Source organism: Macrosteles quadrilineatus, unplaced genomic scaffold, assembly GCF_028750875.1.
Source record: "Macrosteles quadrilineatus isolate MER2022 unplaced genomic scaffold, UCM_ALF_1.0 Scaffold_1__1_contigs__length_201487025, whole genome shotgun sequence".
NCBI classification, from domain to species: Eukaryota; Metazoa; Arthropoda; class Insecta; order Hemiptera; family Cicadellidae; genus Macrosteles; species Macrosteles quadrilineatus.
In genome coordinates this window covers 76,985,579-77,002,796 of record NW_026542594.1, presented here as the reverse complement: position 1 = coordinate 77,002,796, position 17,218 = coordinate 76,985,579, and the positions used below count along the sequence as shown (strand labels likewise).

Genomic DNA, 17,218 nt, shown 5'->3' with positions numbered 1-17,218 from the left:
GCATCGGCCTCGGTGGTGTAGTGGATAGCGTATCGGGCTGACCATCTGAAAGTGCCGGGTTCGAATTCCGCTGGTAGCATTAACTTTTTGTCAACATTTTTTTTGTTCATATCAGCAAGTTTGGTCGGCTTGGTTAGGTTATGACAGTTTATTTTATAAATAACAAATTATAAAATTGAATTTGAGGCATTTACAATTTTATTTTATGAACAAAACTATTTTTTCGATTAGAGTACTTAAAACCCATCATTCGATTTTTTCATTATCAGCAAGTTTAGTTAGTTTGGTTAGGTTGTGACGGTTAAATTTAATAATTGAAAAATTATAAGATTACTTTTATAATTTCTCTTAATTTTATAACTAAATAATAGTGAAATAAAAAATTACGCGCTGTGCTCTCTACTACAACGCTGTTAACGGAGGATTTTTGAACTGAACCATGACGACATCGTTGCCTCAATTATACCTCCCGTAAGTCAGTCAGACCCCACCTCACCTCCTGCACCTCTGCTCCTGCTGTGAGTGCTGTGGTGCTGTCTGCTCTCCTCTCCTCCCTCGGTCACGGTCATTGTTATTTATTATTATAAGTTTAAGGTTAAGGTTAGTTTAGTAGAAGCAGGAAGGAGATACAAAATATGTATTTTGAAATCTTGAGATAGAGGTAACTTAGTTATTTAACATTCGACTCTTTATTTTGTACTGTTATCAACATGTCTAGATTTGTGTTTAATGTGGTCAAAAATGGGATCACCTACACTACATCATCGTCTACTTTTTTAGTCAAGCCTAGTGTACAATTTAATCACTCTCTGAGATGGTACAGACCTAGAAAGCCTTTTTGGCTGCCCATAGCAAAAACAAAGATGTTCCGAATACCAGTCAAACCACAAATACCAGAAGACGAACTCAATGAAATTACTAGGCTCTATAATGTCTACAGAACACAGATGAAATCTGTTAGGTAAGTTTATCGCTAAGTTCCAGTTCCCTATTCGGCTTGCCCTCCCGTAGGCCTAAAATGCCTATTGTAGGCCTAAATGCCATATTTACCTATGAAACACTATGGTGGCATGGTTCTGTGTTATTCATGTAATTTTTCAGCCTTTAAAAAAATATCTCACGATCTCCCATTAGCTTGTCATGGATAAGTGGTGGGGTGGGAGTAAATGAGAGGTATTTTCATTGCTCTTTTAAAAATGAGTTGCCGAATCACATTAGGCCTAAATAGATTACGTGATTAGTACCTAGAGGCTGCACTTTACTTTACATCCTACAATCATTCGAACGAAACTATCGATTGTTCGATTGTTTCATTCGATATATCGTTTGGTTAGTTAGGTTAGGTTAACCTTACCTAATTAACCAAACGATATAACTTATCGAACAATCGATATATCGATCGATATTTTCATTCGAATGAGTGTAGGACGTAAAGTAAAATGCATAGGCCTATAAAGTTATTTATAAACAGTACTATAACTCCAACTATTTAGGCCTGTGCCAGTATTTGTATCTTTCCGATAAAGAGAGGTACCTGAACACCACTCCGCCGCAAATCGAGCAATGGGAACTTGTTAAGTGGTAAAAATTTAGGACCCAGACCCCAGCTTAAAAATCTTTTCAAGTGTGAAATTGTGTAAAAAGTGTATAAAATGAAGTTTTGGAGGATAATAATTGGGGGAATTAAGCAATTCCAGTCCCAAATATTGACTGGAAATTATTAAAACCGACCCTAACAACAGTTCCTCCAAAACCTCAATATACACCAATTTTACACAATTCCACACTTCAAGAATGTTGGATTCACTACATCGATGTGAAAAATTCACAAGGAATATGCACTCAACATATAAATTACTGCTGTCTCACTCAAAGTCAAAGATAACCAAAACCGGCTAGCATGGAGAGCACCATGTCTTTGGTTGACCGATAGCCAACCATCAACAGCAACTAGCCTACAACAAAAATTAAAATCACTTCCAACAAATACATATATTGATAGGTATCCACATATAATCCCCCCCCCCCCCCCCCGTTTTCTACAATGTCCGAACGCGATTTTCGGACACAATCAGAATGAAAATTAAACACAAATTTGAGCTATGTCCTCCTTGGTCACTACTTCACTTTGAACTAACAACATGGAGTCATGGAGACGGTTCAAAACAAACAACTAACAACGTAACCACCAGCCAATCATATTACTACACGAAAGAAATCATTTGCCAATCAGAAATCTGCACAATTAAATCATCTGTTGATCTGTTTTACCACAAACCAAAACAATAGCAATGCAGTTGCAGTGACAGTTGCACTGTACCACAATTCCCCCAAGAATTCCCTCAATTTAACCTGAATTCCCTCTGTTGTAAAATCCCGTTTTTAATAGCAAAGTACTGCAGTTAAGATTTCAACATGTAGATCTTATGAACACTCACTTGTTGAGAAAAAAAATAATCGTTGATTATGAAATGAAACTGTTCTAAACCAACCAAACTTGCTGTATGATTTTATGACGAAAAAATAATAGTTCATTATGAAATGAAACTGTTCTAAACTAACCAAACCAACCAAACTTGCTGTATGATTTCATGAGGAAAAAATAATGGTTCATTATGAAATGAAACTGTTCTAAACCAACCAAACCAACCAAACTTGCTGTATGATTTCATGAGGAACAAATAATTATTGATTATGAAATGAAACTGTTCTAAACTAACTAAACCAACCAAACTTGCTGTATGATTTCACGAGGAAAAGATAATGGTTCATTATGAAATGAAACTGTTCTAAACTAACCAAACCAACCAAACTTGCTGTATGATTTCATAAATCGGTTTTATAAGAGAACTCGTTAGCTAGATATACAACCAAACAGTAAAGTACAAACCATGAAACTAAATAACAAATAAGAGAAAGCTATTAATAAATCAGATAGTAGACACCAGTGCACCCAATGTCACCAACACGAACTACTGTAAACACGATAAACGACTAACCACTTGTGTTGGTTAATTCCAGAGATATGTTTATTTAATTATTAATTCCATACTCCTTGTTATATCTATGTATTCGTAACATATGTCTGAAGAAATATCGATATAAATTCGGTTCGATATATCGTTTCAAAAATATTTTTATTTTCAATGTAAACAAACATGGAAATAGGTTATGATATGTTTATATGTTTTATTGGTGTTTTGAATGTGCATGCACTCACGATCGGTGTCCCTTTTTAATGAACTTGAATAAATAAAACTATCAATAGGGGTATTCAAACAAAAGAAGACTGAAAACTTAACTTCACGTTTTAGAGGATTCTTAAGAATAGGCTATCCACATAGGTGATGGGTGTTACACCACTTTTTATTGACCTGTTTAAATATTTTTAAAGCCGTTTTTTGACTAAATAGGCTATAGTATAAAATAAACAAACAACTTTTTTCACCTTGTTATTGTTTTTATTTATGGTACAATACAATTCTGATGGTCTTCCTGTCACTGCCAGCTCTGCTCGTTGCTCGTCGTCGTCGGCGGCAAAGGAAAGTACCCATTTATACAGACTAATTTCCCATTCTTGCTGGGTAATTAGGCTACCTATAAATTACCCGTTTACCCGTAGAATTACCCTTTTCTCCCCATAATTAACCACGTTTTATCTCCCCCACCCAAAACCCCGAATTCCCACCGGCCCCCTAGTGAGTTGGGATTATTGTTTATATATTTAATTAAAAATAAAAGGTCTCGGCGCCAAAAAATTCTTTAATAAAGTTGTAGTATTAATTGATGTCATAGAATAGTTTAAAAGTTATTTTAGAACGTTTAAGCTGGGGTCTGGGTCCTAAATAAGTACCTGTTAAGTTCATATTTAAGTAATAGAAAACAGATTGTTGTAATTAAGGATACCACTTCTGAAATGCTTAATGTAACGGCTGGGGTTCCCCAAGGCTCCATTTTAGGGCCTTTGTTGTTTCTTGTATTTGTAAACGATTTTAGTTGCAATATTCCAGTACTGAGTGTGTTGTATGCTGATGCTCAACTCAACAATGCCTTGTCAACCGCAAAGTCATGGTACTTAGCCAACAATCTAACTTTAAATGAAGATAAAACCTAATTCCTGTACTTTTCTTTGAAAAATCAACTGTGCAATAACCTCACTAAACCTGTCAAACTCCTTGGTATCTCTCTAGATAGTAAATTGATTTGGGAAGAACATGTTTCTCAACTTTCTAAAAAGCTGTCTCGTATTGTCCACCTGTTAAGAAAGCTTCAGCACAGTGTCAAATTAGAAGTTCTTCTGATGACATATTTTGGTCTCTTCCACTCACAAATTAGCCATGGAATTCGATTGTGGGGAAACCCTGCTGCCTCCAACAAAATATTCACTTGGCAAAAAAAACTATCAGGACTATTATGGGTCTTACTAAACCTGAATCTTGTAAACCTAGTTGTATTCAGCTCAATATTATTGAACTTTGCCATCACTGTATATTTTTTCCAACCTTATGAATGTAAAAGAAAATTTAGTTAACTTTCCCATGCAGCACAGCAATCATCATCACAACACTAGAACTAAGTTAAGCACAATATTGTTACACCTTATATTATATTAAGTAAAACCTTCAAAAGTTACCATTATCAACAGTATCTATTGTTCAATAAGTTACCATTAGAAAATAGAACTCTGTCTGTAAATAATTTTAAATTGTATGTAATGACATTCTTTTCTTTTATTGTAATGACAAATGCCTTTTACACTGTAGAAGATTTTTTAAACTTGTAGGTTAAGGTTAAGCCACCAACGTCATGTGGATAAAGTAGTATCTAAGTTGAAACACTCAAAAAATGCTACATACAACCATTTACAACCCTATGTGTTGTACGTACTGTTTGACGTTGCCTATTACTGTAATAAGTTTAATGGCATTAATAAATTCTTATTGAGTCTTATTGGGTAGGCCTAACTTATTTTAAGTGGAAAATCTTGTGAAAATTATATTTTTCTGTTAACTTATTTTGAGGTTTTATATACTGTAGAAAAATCACATTTGAAAATAAACATTTCTAAACAATGGGAAAAATCACTTAAAAAAACCATGGATCAGTAGGCCTGCATTCCAAATGTATGCCTAATAAAAATCAGACCACAGGCGTGGTCTGTTAAACTTAGATCTATACACATCCACAACACATACAGACAACACTTTGAACACTTTTTTTGTTTCAGGGGGGACTAAAATGGATATATCAAACCCAAAAATGTTTACGAAAATAATACTTTCTCCATATAGGTCTATCACATATATGGTATCAGCAATCTGAACCATACTTTCTCCCATAAGCTCGTCAACAACCTTTATCATGGGTAAGCGGCAGGAGTCTATGATATTTTATTGGGAAAAATGACAAAACCTGCAATAGCTTTTGAACCGTAATTGTTACAGCAATGGGGGGTTGCACTATTTTCCATTAGAATTATAAGGGCCATAACCCATCAATTTTAATCAAAACCGGCTTTTTCCTAAAATTAGATTTTTATTATTTTATGATTTTTAAGGGCAAATAACATAAGTTACAATAACTCTTGAACCATAATTTTTAGAGAAATGGGATTCGTACAGTTTTGTTCGAAATTTGAAGAAGGCTAGCATAATTTTTTATTAAATCCTTCAACCAGTTTTGAGAAAATTAATTTTCATTATTTTATGGGCTTTTATGATAAAACTAAGTTACCATTAAAAATCTAAATTTAAAAAATTTAGAAAACGCCTGGAGATAGTATGGATTAGTACCTGCATACCAAATTTCATAGAAATCGGACTAAGTAGTGTAGTCTGTAGCTTTGTACACACATCCACACACACAGACACACACAGACATCACTTCGAAAACCACTTTTTTGGGTTCAGGGGGATCCAAAAAGGAATCGGCTCAAAACTCAAACTAAAAATTAAGACGAAAACAATATTTTTTTCCATAGTAGAGGGGAGAAAGTAAAATGGGCATAATTCAATCGTTAAATAATTTAAGAAGTTCAAAGTGAGAATGTTACAAATCATGTGGCTACACAGTTAAAATAGTTTACATGTTTGTACTCATAAAATCATTTGTTTTAGAGCCTACTTTAAAGAGTATTTAATGTCGCAAACAACTGCACCAGAAGTCATTGCAGAGCAAAAGCAGAAGGAAGCGGAACAACATGCGTGGTGTATTAAAGAAAATGACTTGTGGAATATTGAGGTTGCCCAAGTCTCGTGAAGTAGATTGGCCCAAAATGCCATTGAAAGGGAAAAGGCTATATTAGACAAAATATTAACTCATGAACAAAAACAAAAGGAACTGGTCGGTAAAATAGATGAGCACATAAGAATGGAGAAGGTAATTTTTACAATTATTTTTTATTCTACCCCTAGTGTTACTTAGCTAGTTTACAAGAGCACTCTTATTTTAGAAAATATCAATAGCCTCCTCTAATAGTCCAGTAAATCTGTCAGAAAATAAGGGGTTGCTGTGCAAAAGGTCGGGTAGTTCTGATTTTTTTATATGTTGTTAGTATTGGGCCCATAACATAAAATCCAAGTTATCCACCTCGAGATACTGCCCGCTCGCCGCGGGGCACGCCACTTGTTATCGAAATATTAAAAATATGGCAATTCCTATTGTTTTTCACTCAATCTCGCGAACCGTTGATTTTACCAAAAATTGTATATTATTACATTAAAGAAGAATAAATTTGTGACAGTTTAAGCCCAACAGCAAGTATGTAGCGTAAATAATAGTAAAAATACAGGCCATCAAAATAAATACATTTTCCAAAGACTTATAAAAATTGTGTTTTTTTCAATATTTCCACAATATAGTTGTTTGAAGCAAACACCGTATTGATTTAGAGAGTATGCAGTTTATTTGCTATTAATAGAAAATAAATGAAAGTATGAATACAAATACCCCCACCTCAGCAAACCTTGCAGACTGAGCGAATTTCCATTTGCTTGATTTGATTTTCACGAACCTATTTAAATAACATTAGGTTTAACTGGTACCTAGGTTTGCTGCTACAGGGAGAGTAATATAGTATATAAAATAATAATAGTATGATAAGAAACAAATAAATTTACCCAATTTTATAAAAAAAGTGTCTATAAATAAGGAAAAAACAATAATTAAAATCTTCGCTATTGGAATAACTTGAGGTTTTTTAATTTACATTTTTTAATTTTCTCCGTAACCAATAACTGTGAAAAACATTTTAATGTACTAAATTATTTGTTTTTAAGTTCTACAAAATGGTTTAGAGATACATTGTAAAATTGTATGTTTTGAGGGTCAAAATACGAAAAACCCGTTCTTAACAAAAAACCTTATAAAACAACCGTTCCCATGGCCTGATCATGCTTCGAGAACTCGTTTAAATAAATGTAGGTTTACATGCCGAAAAACAGACCTTCAAAATATACCTTCAACGGCAAAACTACTCTTCACAAAGCTGTCAAATGTTTATATACATAAACATTTAAGATAAGCTTTGGGTACAATACTTTCACATGAAAACAAAATAAAACCGTTTAACATGGTTAACAGTTTATTGAGGCTGAAAGATTAGGCAAATAAGATCTTCCAATTACAATCACTCTACAGATCTTCCATGCAGCGGGTCATTTTTCCACGCCAAGTGCGCCCATCTATACAGGACATGCTAAATATGAATTGAAATACAGGATTGATATTGAAGAACACAACAAATTCACAAAGATCGGAAATTTCACTACAAGACGTACAGACAAGCTCTGGTCTGGAATTTGGTCTGATTAGGCCATCGAACAGGCCCTCATAAAGACAATGAAAAGCTCTGGTGGATTGACTCGAGGACGAGGGATAACAGAAAAAATGCTGTAACTTGATGGGCGCTTGGGATGATCCGTCCTCATCAAATCTGTAGGAAGTAGAGAAATATTATAAATGACGTCAGTTGAACATTAACAGTGAGCAACATGTTGACGTGCGCCATTCTCGCATTGCTCGAGACAACGAAATTGATGAAAAGATTAAATAGTGGTTTCCTCAACACACACCATTCAATATAAACTAGTGTACCTGTTGCTCAAATTCGAGCAATTGCATTACAGGCGACTCAAAGATTATGGAAATACTCACAATCTACACAACAGTTAGTTGTAATCAAAATATTTTGTAAATAGCCGTTCTCTCAATTAGCTGGGACAAAAACCCAGTTTTTCCTCCATAAGAATAACATGGGATGGGAATTCAAAGGCCACTTGGGGCAGAGCCCCAAGGGAATTTACCACGTTTCTCTTTGATGGCTCATCTACAGACCAAGACCTTTCTTTAGACACCTCTACCGAGTTTCTACACCCAGCCGTTCTCTCAAAATAGCTATGACAAAGAAAAACAGTTTCAAATTAATATATAGATGATATGCTGATTATTAGCAAATTTCCCTTATAGGGAATACGCTATTACAGTAGGTCTCATGGTAAGACCTAGACCCGGGACCGATTTGCTTTTTCATTTTGGCATTCCTAGAGGCCAAAAATACTGTTGGTTCAAATTGTTATATCATATATAAATATATGTATATATATAATATATAAATTGCTATACACCATAAACCTTTCTATAGACTTTCATTAACTTAGGCCTACAAAATTCCTTTGGCTATTAAGTTAGCCCACATTGAACTCAAAGTCATTTCTTTCTTAATAAAGATAATTCCTAATTTGTGTTTTATTTTTGTCTAATGAGGTAATAGTCCAGTAAAATAAGACATTTTGGTATGCAAAAGATCGGGTAGTTCTGATTTTTGGATATGTTGTTAGTATTGGTCCCATAACATAAAATCCAAGTTATCCACCTCGAGATACTGCCGCTCGCCGCGGGGCGCGCCACTTGTTATCGAAATATAAAAAAATATGGCAATTCCTATTGTTTTTCACTCGTTCTCGCAAACCGTTGATTTTACCGAAAATTTTATATTATTACATTAAAAGAGAATAAATTTGTGACAGTTTAAGCCCAACAGCAAGTATGTAGCGTAAATAATGGTCAAAATACAGACCATCAAAATAAATAAATTTTTCAAAGACGTATAAACATTTTGGTTTTTTTTTTTCAATATTTCCACAATATAGTTGTTTGAAGCAAACACCGTATTGATTTAGAGAGTATGCCAGTTTATTTGCTATTATTAGAAAATAAATGAAAGTATGAATAAAATACCCCCCTCAGCAAACCTGCAGACTAAGCGAATTTCCATTTACTTGATTTGATTTTAACAAACCTATTAAATAACATTAGGTTTAACTAGTACCTAGGTTTGCTGCTACAGGTAGGGTAATATAGTACTGTATATCTTTTAATAAAATAATAATAATATGATAAGAAACAAATAAATTTACCCAATTTTATAAAAAAATGTGTCTATAAATAAGGAAAAAACAATAATTAAAAATTAAAAACCTTCGCTTTGGAATAACTTGAGGTTTTTTAATTTAAATTTTTTAATTTTCTCCGTAACCAATAACTGTAAAAAACATTTTAATGTACTAAATTATTTGTTTTTAAGCTCTACAAAATTCTTTAATGATACAATTGTAAAATTGTATGTTTTGAGGGTTAAAAATGAAAAAAAAAATTTTTACTGGCAAAATATCTATAATTCAACCGTTCCTATGGCCTTAACATGCCGATCATGCTTCGCGATCTCGTTTTAATAAATAAATGTACGTTTACATGATTCAATTATTCAATGATTTATTTGGCCATCAAGCAAAAGCAATAAGGCTAAGTCACTTACAATACAAAGTAAATGATAAATAGTCCATCTCTTGATTCACAAATAAAAGTAATGTTTGTACCAAATTCCACTAAATCGGATGATTTTTGGGAATCATCGTGCTAACGGACGATAATAACTTTTTTGGATACAGTTTAGTAACATCTTTAGTTTTTTTTTATACAAGGGTCTCCAAAAAACTCACCTAGTTTGAAAATGTATTTATTTATTGTACTAGATACAAACTACTGTTCAACGACTGATACCATAGAGAAGGCTATGCTGATACATTAAATGAAAGGTAATAAAATAAAAGTTATTTTAACACTATCACACCTCAATATGCGAACCATTTGTAGCCCTGCAGACATGGAAGCTATTTTTACTTATTTTTATCATTAATATTTTATTATTTGTATTATAATTTATGAACAAAACTATGTTCAAGGTCAAATAGGTTTACGCAACTTATTGCCTACGTACGAAACTAAAGTTTTTAAGTAGCCTATACTCTACACAGCACGAAATGATTATTACTCATCCATTTGAACAATAGTATCGTGAGGTATGTTTAAAACTATGGAGTCTTTTTCGGACACCCGGTATAGGCCTATATACATATATATTTATATATGTTATAACTATTTGAACCAACAGTATTTTTGGCCTCTAGGAATGCCAAAATGAAAAAGTAAATTGGTCTCGGGTCTAGGTCTTGCCATGAGACCTACTGTAATAACGTATTCCCTATAAAGAAAATTTGCTAATAATCAGCATATCATTTATATTGAATGGTGTGTGTTGAGGAAACCACTATTTACTCTTTTCATCAATTTCGTTGTCTCGAGCAATGCGAGAATGGCGCACGTCGCTCACTGTTAATGTTCAACTTACGTCATTTTTTATAATATTTCTCAACTTCCTACAGATTTGATGAGGACGGATCATCCCAAGCGCCCATCAAGTTACAACATTTTGTCTGTTATCCCTCGTCCTCGAGTAAATCCACCAGAGCTTTTCATTGTCTTTATGAGGGCCTGTTCGATGGCCTAATCAGACCAAATTCCACACCAGAACTTGTCTGTACGTCTTGTAGTAAAATTTCCGATCTTTGTGAATTTTTTGTGTTCTTCAATATCAATCATGTATTTCAATTCATATTCAGCATGTCCTGTATAGATGGGCGCACTTGGCGTGGAAAAATGACCCGCTGCATGGAAGATCTGTAGAGTGATTGTAATTTATTTATTTATTTATTTCCCAACGGTTTACACCAGTTTACAAGAATGTATACAATATTGAAAGATGGCAAAATACATGCAACAGTGAGTGGTAACAGCAAGAACATAAAATTAATGAACAACAATTAACAAGCAACAAGTAAATAGATTCTATATAATAACAATCTTGAATAACAATAACAATAGCAATAACAAAAATAACAAAATAGACAAGGAAAGACGATAAGTTAACAATAAAAATTAGAAGCAGTGAAGATGGTTTTGGATAATAATACAATGTGGCAAAAAATTTGATTTAACAAAAACATAGCATGAGAGGTGATACTTGGCAGCAACAACAGGAACGATTAATTATGACTAGAGCTAAGGAAGGTAAGATTATACAGTTAGTGACTAGAATTATTATCACTTAAGCAGGGAGGCGACTTTTCTCCGGAACGAGGACAATGAGTCGTGGAAGAAGTCCAGGTTCAGCCTCAATAAACTGTAAACTACGTTAAACTGTTTTATTTTGTTTTCATGTGAAAGTATTGTACCCAAAACTTAGCTTAAATGTTTATGTATAAACACTTGACAGCTTTAGGAAGAGTACTTTTGCCGTTGAAGGTATATTTTGAAGGTCTGTTTTTCGGCATGTAAACCTACATTTATTAAAACGAGTTCGCGAAGCATGATCAGGCCATGGGAACGGTTGCTTTATAGGTTGTTTTTTTTTTAAGAACGGGGTTTTCATATTTTTGACCCACAAAACATTTTACAATGTATCTCTAAACCATTTTGTAGAGCTTAAAAACAAATAATTTAGTACATTAAAATGTTTTTTACAGTTATTGGTTACGGAGAAAATTAAAAAATTTATTTTAAAAAACCTCAAGTTATTCCAAAGCGAAGATTTTTAATTATTGTTTTTTCCTTATTTATAAACAAATTTTTATAAAATTGGGTAAATTTATTTGTTTCTTATCATACTATTATTATTTTATATGCTATATTACCCTCCCTGTAGCAGCAAACCTAGGTACCAGTTAAACCTAATGTTATTTAAATAGGTTTGTGAAAATCAAATCAAGAAAATGGAAATTCGCTTAGTCTGCAGGTTTGCTGAGGTGGAGGTATTTTTATTCATACTTTCATTTATTTTCTAATAATAGCAAATAAACTGGCATACTCTCTAAATCAATACGGTGTTTGCTTCAAACAACTATATTGTGGAAATATTGAAAAAAAACGACAATTTTTATACGTCTTTGAAAAATTTATTTATTTTGATGGTCTGTATTTTGACCATTATTTACGCTACATACTTGCTGTTGGGCTTAAACTGTCACAAATTTATTCTCTTTTAATGTAATAATATAAAATTTTTGGTAAAATAAACGGATCGCGAGAACGAGTGAAAAACAATAGGAATTGCCATATTTTTGATATTTCGATAACAAGGTAGATAACTTGGATTTTATGTTATGGGCCCAATACTAACAACATATAAAAAAATCAGAACTACCCGACCTTTTGCACAGCAACCCCTATATTTTCTGACAGATTTACTGGACTATAAGTCTTTGTCTTAATCTTATAATTATGAATTATTCTAAGAATAAATAGATTTGGTAAGTTACAATATATAATTTATTAATGAAATACAAATATAAGATAAGTTATTGGTTGAATTAGCTACAGGGTAAGTTAACAATGGTAAATGATTCAAGATTAGCAAGACGTTAGATCAAAGAGGGAGGGCACTGAATGGCTCAACTGCTAGATAGATAAAGATAACACGTGGTACAGACACGACCAGCTACACCGCGACTCAGCACAGAAAGCTTTGTTGACATAAAGTTCCAAAGCTCGTTTAAATACAATCAAGTAGCATAGGCTACAATACTTTACACTATTGTGTAGATACTCGATTACCTGAGTTTATAGGGGGTGGGGGGGGGGGGGGTAATAAAAAATATGGTTAATCCAATAGTATAAAAACAGATGACAAACCCATTAAAACGCTGTAAACAGCCATTAACGTCACGATTTGCATTTTTATTAACAAAATTCAACATTGCACAATCATTATTATTGTGCAATAATGACATATCAAATCATTTATCTTGGTTCAGTTGTACAAACGGCAGCGTTTAAAATTATAGCTAGGCCTAACTCAAACTCAACTAATAACTAGCCAAACACTGCATTGCTATAAATAACGTAAATATAAAACCTTAGAAAGTGTTATAAGCTACTGATCATGATAGACAGATAGGCTACCGGTAGGTGCTGTATCACAGCATAATAATTGATAGATAAGTCATAAAAAAGTTTAAAATTATATGTAGAGATAATAAAAACACTCTTAAAAAGAATGTAAGGAGAACAACAATCTTGTTTTTATTTTTCTTTGTTCTTCTTTTCTTAATTAGGTTTCTCTCCAATTCATACAAAAATTCAATAAGTCGCCATATTTAGGCCTACTCATTGCCCAATCACAGCATTACTAAAGTTACCATGGTTACTAATCACAGTTTACTAAGCATTATATCGTCATCATTTCCCAGCTGTTGTATCTGAAATCTGTTGTAACATAGCGCACAGCAGACAGAAGTGTAAAACAGAGCAGACGATTGTTGGTGCAAGTGTTGTTTCCATTTCATTTTCATCAAAGGAGCTGTGATGTTTCCAAAACGATTATGTGGGAGGGAGAGGGGGTCGTTATATCAAGAGAAAGACGCTGACAATTCGTTAGCAGAGGTTACGAACGCTTTATAGATATTCTGACAATACAAAATTAATTAAATTGAGGTGACTTATAAAACTCTAATTTTATTTGTATAGAAAGATAAATTTTCCAGTCCTGTACAACACTGATTCATGGACTTTTCCCGGTAATCAAAATTCAAGTACAACAAGTACACACAGAATCTCCGGTTCCCGACCTGGATGATGGCTAGTTATTTAATTCAATTTACAGTTACATAGGTATTATAGTACCCGTGATAAATCAAACCCGTTATGTAAGCCACAGGGTTATTAATCTCACTTGGTTTTGGATTTTCTTACAAACGTGGTAGGAAATGGTTGGGGCCTACACAGTATTCGTAAACAACACTTATATAAACCAGTGATAGCTAGAAAAAGGAATCTTTATCAAAACAGATGTTCGTAATTTCATATATGACGTGTTCTCTTAACAGATTATTAGTATTTTATAAATGACGTATATAGTAAACATGGAGAAAAAAGCTTGAAAAATCACTCAAAATTGGGTTTTTGATCGTCCGTTATTTTATTTTCCAAAATAGTGAGGCCAACTTTTAATGGCTAAGAATACTCTTAGCCCATTGCTGTAAAAATTACGGTTTACAACCTTTACAAGTTATTGCATCTTTTGTGATTTTCCCCATGACTTATCAAAAAATTTACTCTCACCACTTACCCATGTCCCATGATAAGGGTTGTTGACAAGCTAATGGAACAAAGTGTGTGTCAGATATTGTGCTTTTACTGTTTATTTAATGGTGGCATAACAAACAAGAAATTACCCTCCTTAATGTTCAATATTCTATTTTTATTTGGTGGCTTTTATTAGTAACCAAGTAGCGTAAAAACCAGTTAAAAAAATCCATATTCATAAATTTACCCTGGACCGCCGGATGTTTGCTATCTATTGCACCCCCCTGTTCCAAATCCTGCGGGCGCCCATGGTTAGGTTACTATATGAATGTGTACAAACAGATTTACGGTATTACTTTTTAATATAGGTTATTATATTTTAAATTAAGACTAGTACAAAATGATGTATTTCTAGATTTTTGCCAATATTTGCAGCCGATGTGCGACCGGAAGATATCAACATACAATACCATTATTTAAATATCAATTTCTTATTGTCTTGTAGATGATATTTTAAACTATTACCTATTAAAAATTTAAATTTTTTAAAATTTCCTTTAAATATGAGTTTTCATTTTTGTTCAAATTTAAGAGCACATGCCCTACCGGAAGATAACAACCAATATTTTCTATATTTTACCCTGTTTTGGTCAACTAAAAAAAAAAAAATTTCGACCCACCCTACTTATATAACTATCTTAATATATATATATATGGCTCCCTTGATGTAGCCTAAAGCCAAAAGTCAATTTTCAAGTCACAAAGATGCTGAACTATGCATGTGTTAGTCCTGTAATAATTTATATAGCCATTTTTTTATAATATGTTGTATAAGTTTTTAGTTTTCTTGCTCATAATATCCCATTTTTTTACAGGAAGCAGCAAAGTCTTTCATTACAGCATGTAATATTGATGAAGCCCTAGAAAATGCGATGAATAATGTTGTGGATTACAACTACTGTATTGATCTGCAGGGTAACACGTACAAAGGGCGATATGCAAAACCATCCCCTTCAGCCCCTGGCAAAAACCTCAAAATATCTTCTTCTGTAATAGAAGGAGAGGTCAAAGCTGAAGTTAGAAGTTAGTTTTCTGTGTTACTTATGTAGTGTTTCATATGTAACAAAATAAAATACAGAAAATCCCATTCTAAATATTATATATTTAGTTTTTCTCCATGTTTACCCTCGTTTTTCATGATAATTAATTGTGAGGTTTGTTAAGTCACATGGACGTGTAAAATGGACAAATTTTAAAAATCCAAAAATAAGGAGAAAACGTAATCTTACTAATATTATAAATGTGAAAGTTTGTGTGTTTGTTTGTTTGTTTGTGTTTGAAGTTCAATCACGCATAAACCACTGGACGGATTGAGCTGAAATTTGGCATGATGATAGCTTACATTCCCGATTAACATATAGGCATATTCTTATCTCAAAAATCCTTTCGGGCTCTGCCCCAGTGGCTCTGTAATTCCCCATGTTAACCTTATGAGTATTCATATTTAAAGGGAATTAAAGAATTTATAGTTCGGCCGCTTAGAAAACGACCTGCGCGCTAATGCTAAACCAATGCTGGAGGAGGTCGCTTTCTAAGCGGCCGAACTATAGTCAGCTTTTTCAACTAAAAAAGTTGGTTCTATGATATGGAAAAGCATTAAAAAGTTATAAGAATTACCAACAGGGTGCAGCACTATATTTTTTTTTGCATTTATGAAAACAGCTAATTTTAACTAAGCAGCAACAAAAAACTGTGATTCACAATGAGAACTGTCAAAGTAGGATTGTTTACAGTTATGTTTATGTTTTTCATTTCATGAATAATTTGTGATATTTTGCGAATTGTTGATAATTTATTTTTCTCTATTGTTAAGGTGAAGTGGTAGAACATTATGGCTATGGTAGATGTGTAATACTATAGAGTACTGTAAATTTAAAATCCCCCCGCCGCAGCAAACCTGCCGACTAAGCGAATTTCCATTTGTCCAGTTAAATATATTTTAATAACATTAGGTTTAACGAGTACCTAGGTTTGCTGCTATAAGGACACTAATAAAGTGTGTTTTTGAGTAAAATATTGATAGCTTAGTACAAAATAAATAAATTTGCCAAGTTTGATCAAAATATATCCATAAACAAGCAAACTACAACACTTGACATTATTCTCCATAAAAATAACATGGGAATTTTAAATTTAAAATTTTTTAATTTTCTCCGTTACTAATAATCAAACAAAAATACTTTTATATACTAAATTATTTGTTTTTTTAAGCTCTTTAAAAAGGTCTAAAGAGAAATCGGGAAATTTTGTGTTTTGAGGGTCAAAAGTGAGAAAAACCAATTTTTACCCCATAAAACCCCCTGTAAAGCACCGTTTCCATGGTCCGATCGTGCTGGTTCGCGAACTCATTCAAGTTTATCCCGCTTTACACCTTTAAACCAAATTTCATCAAAATCGGACAAAAATTACTCAAGTTATCGCGTTTACGGACGTATATATATACAGGGTGATTGGTACTCAGTGTGACAAAAAGTTTTTGGTGTAAGTACAAAGTAAATGAAGTGTGATGATGCATATAAAATGTTCCAAGTCTAAAAATTAGCTTCCAAAAAAATTATTTTATGTTTTTCAAAAATAACCATGCTTTTAAACTTAATACAGCGATTTCTCAATTACCTGTATATGGATTTGAGTAGATAATGTCATTTTCGTGTTCTACATTAAATTTTTAACAAGAATAATACAAAATGACAGAGGATCAGTTGTAAAAACTCCATTGTAAATAGATTCAAAGATAAAA

General features: G+C 32.9%; 1 protein-coding gene across 1 annotated transcript; it reads left to right on the top strand.

Moving 5' to 3' along the window:
- The first annotated feature begins 526 nt into the window (after nt 1-526).
- LOC128982661 (probable 28S ribosomal protein S26, mitochondrial) lies at nt 527-15,577 on the top strand. Its single transcript, XM_054401608.1, is given in 3 exon segments — nt 527-961; nt 6,117-6,378; nt 15,294-15,577. Coding segments are annotated over 3 exon segments (726 nt in total). The 5' UTR covers nt 527-710; the 3' UTR covers nt 15,507-15,577.
- Nucleotides 15,578-17,218: the final 1,641 nt, after the last annotated feature.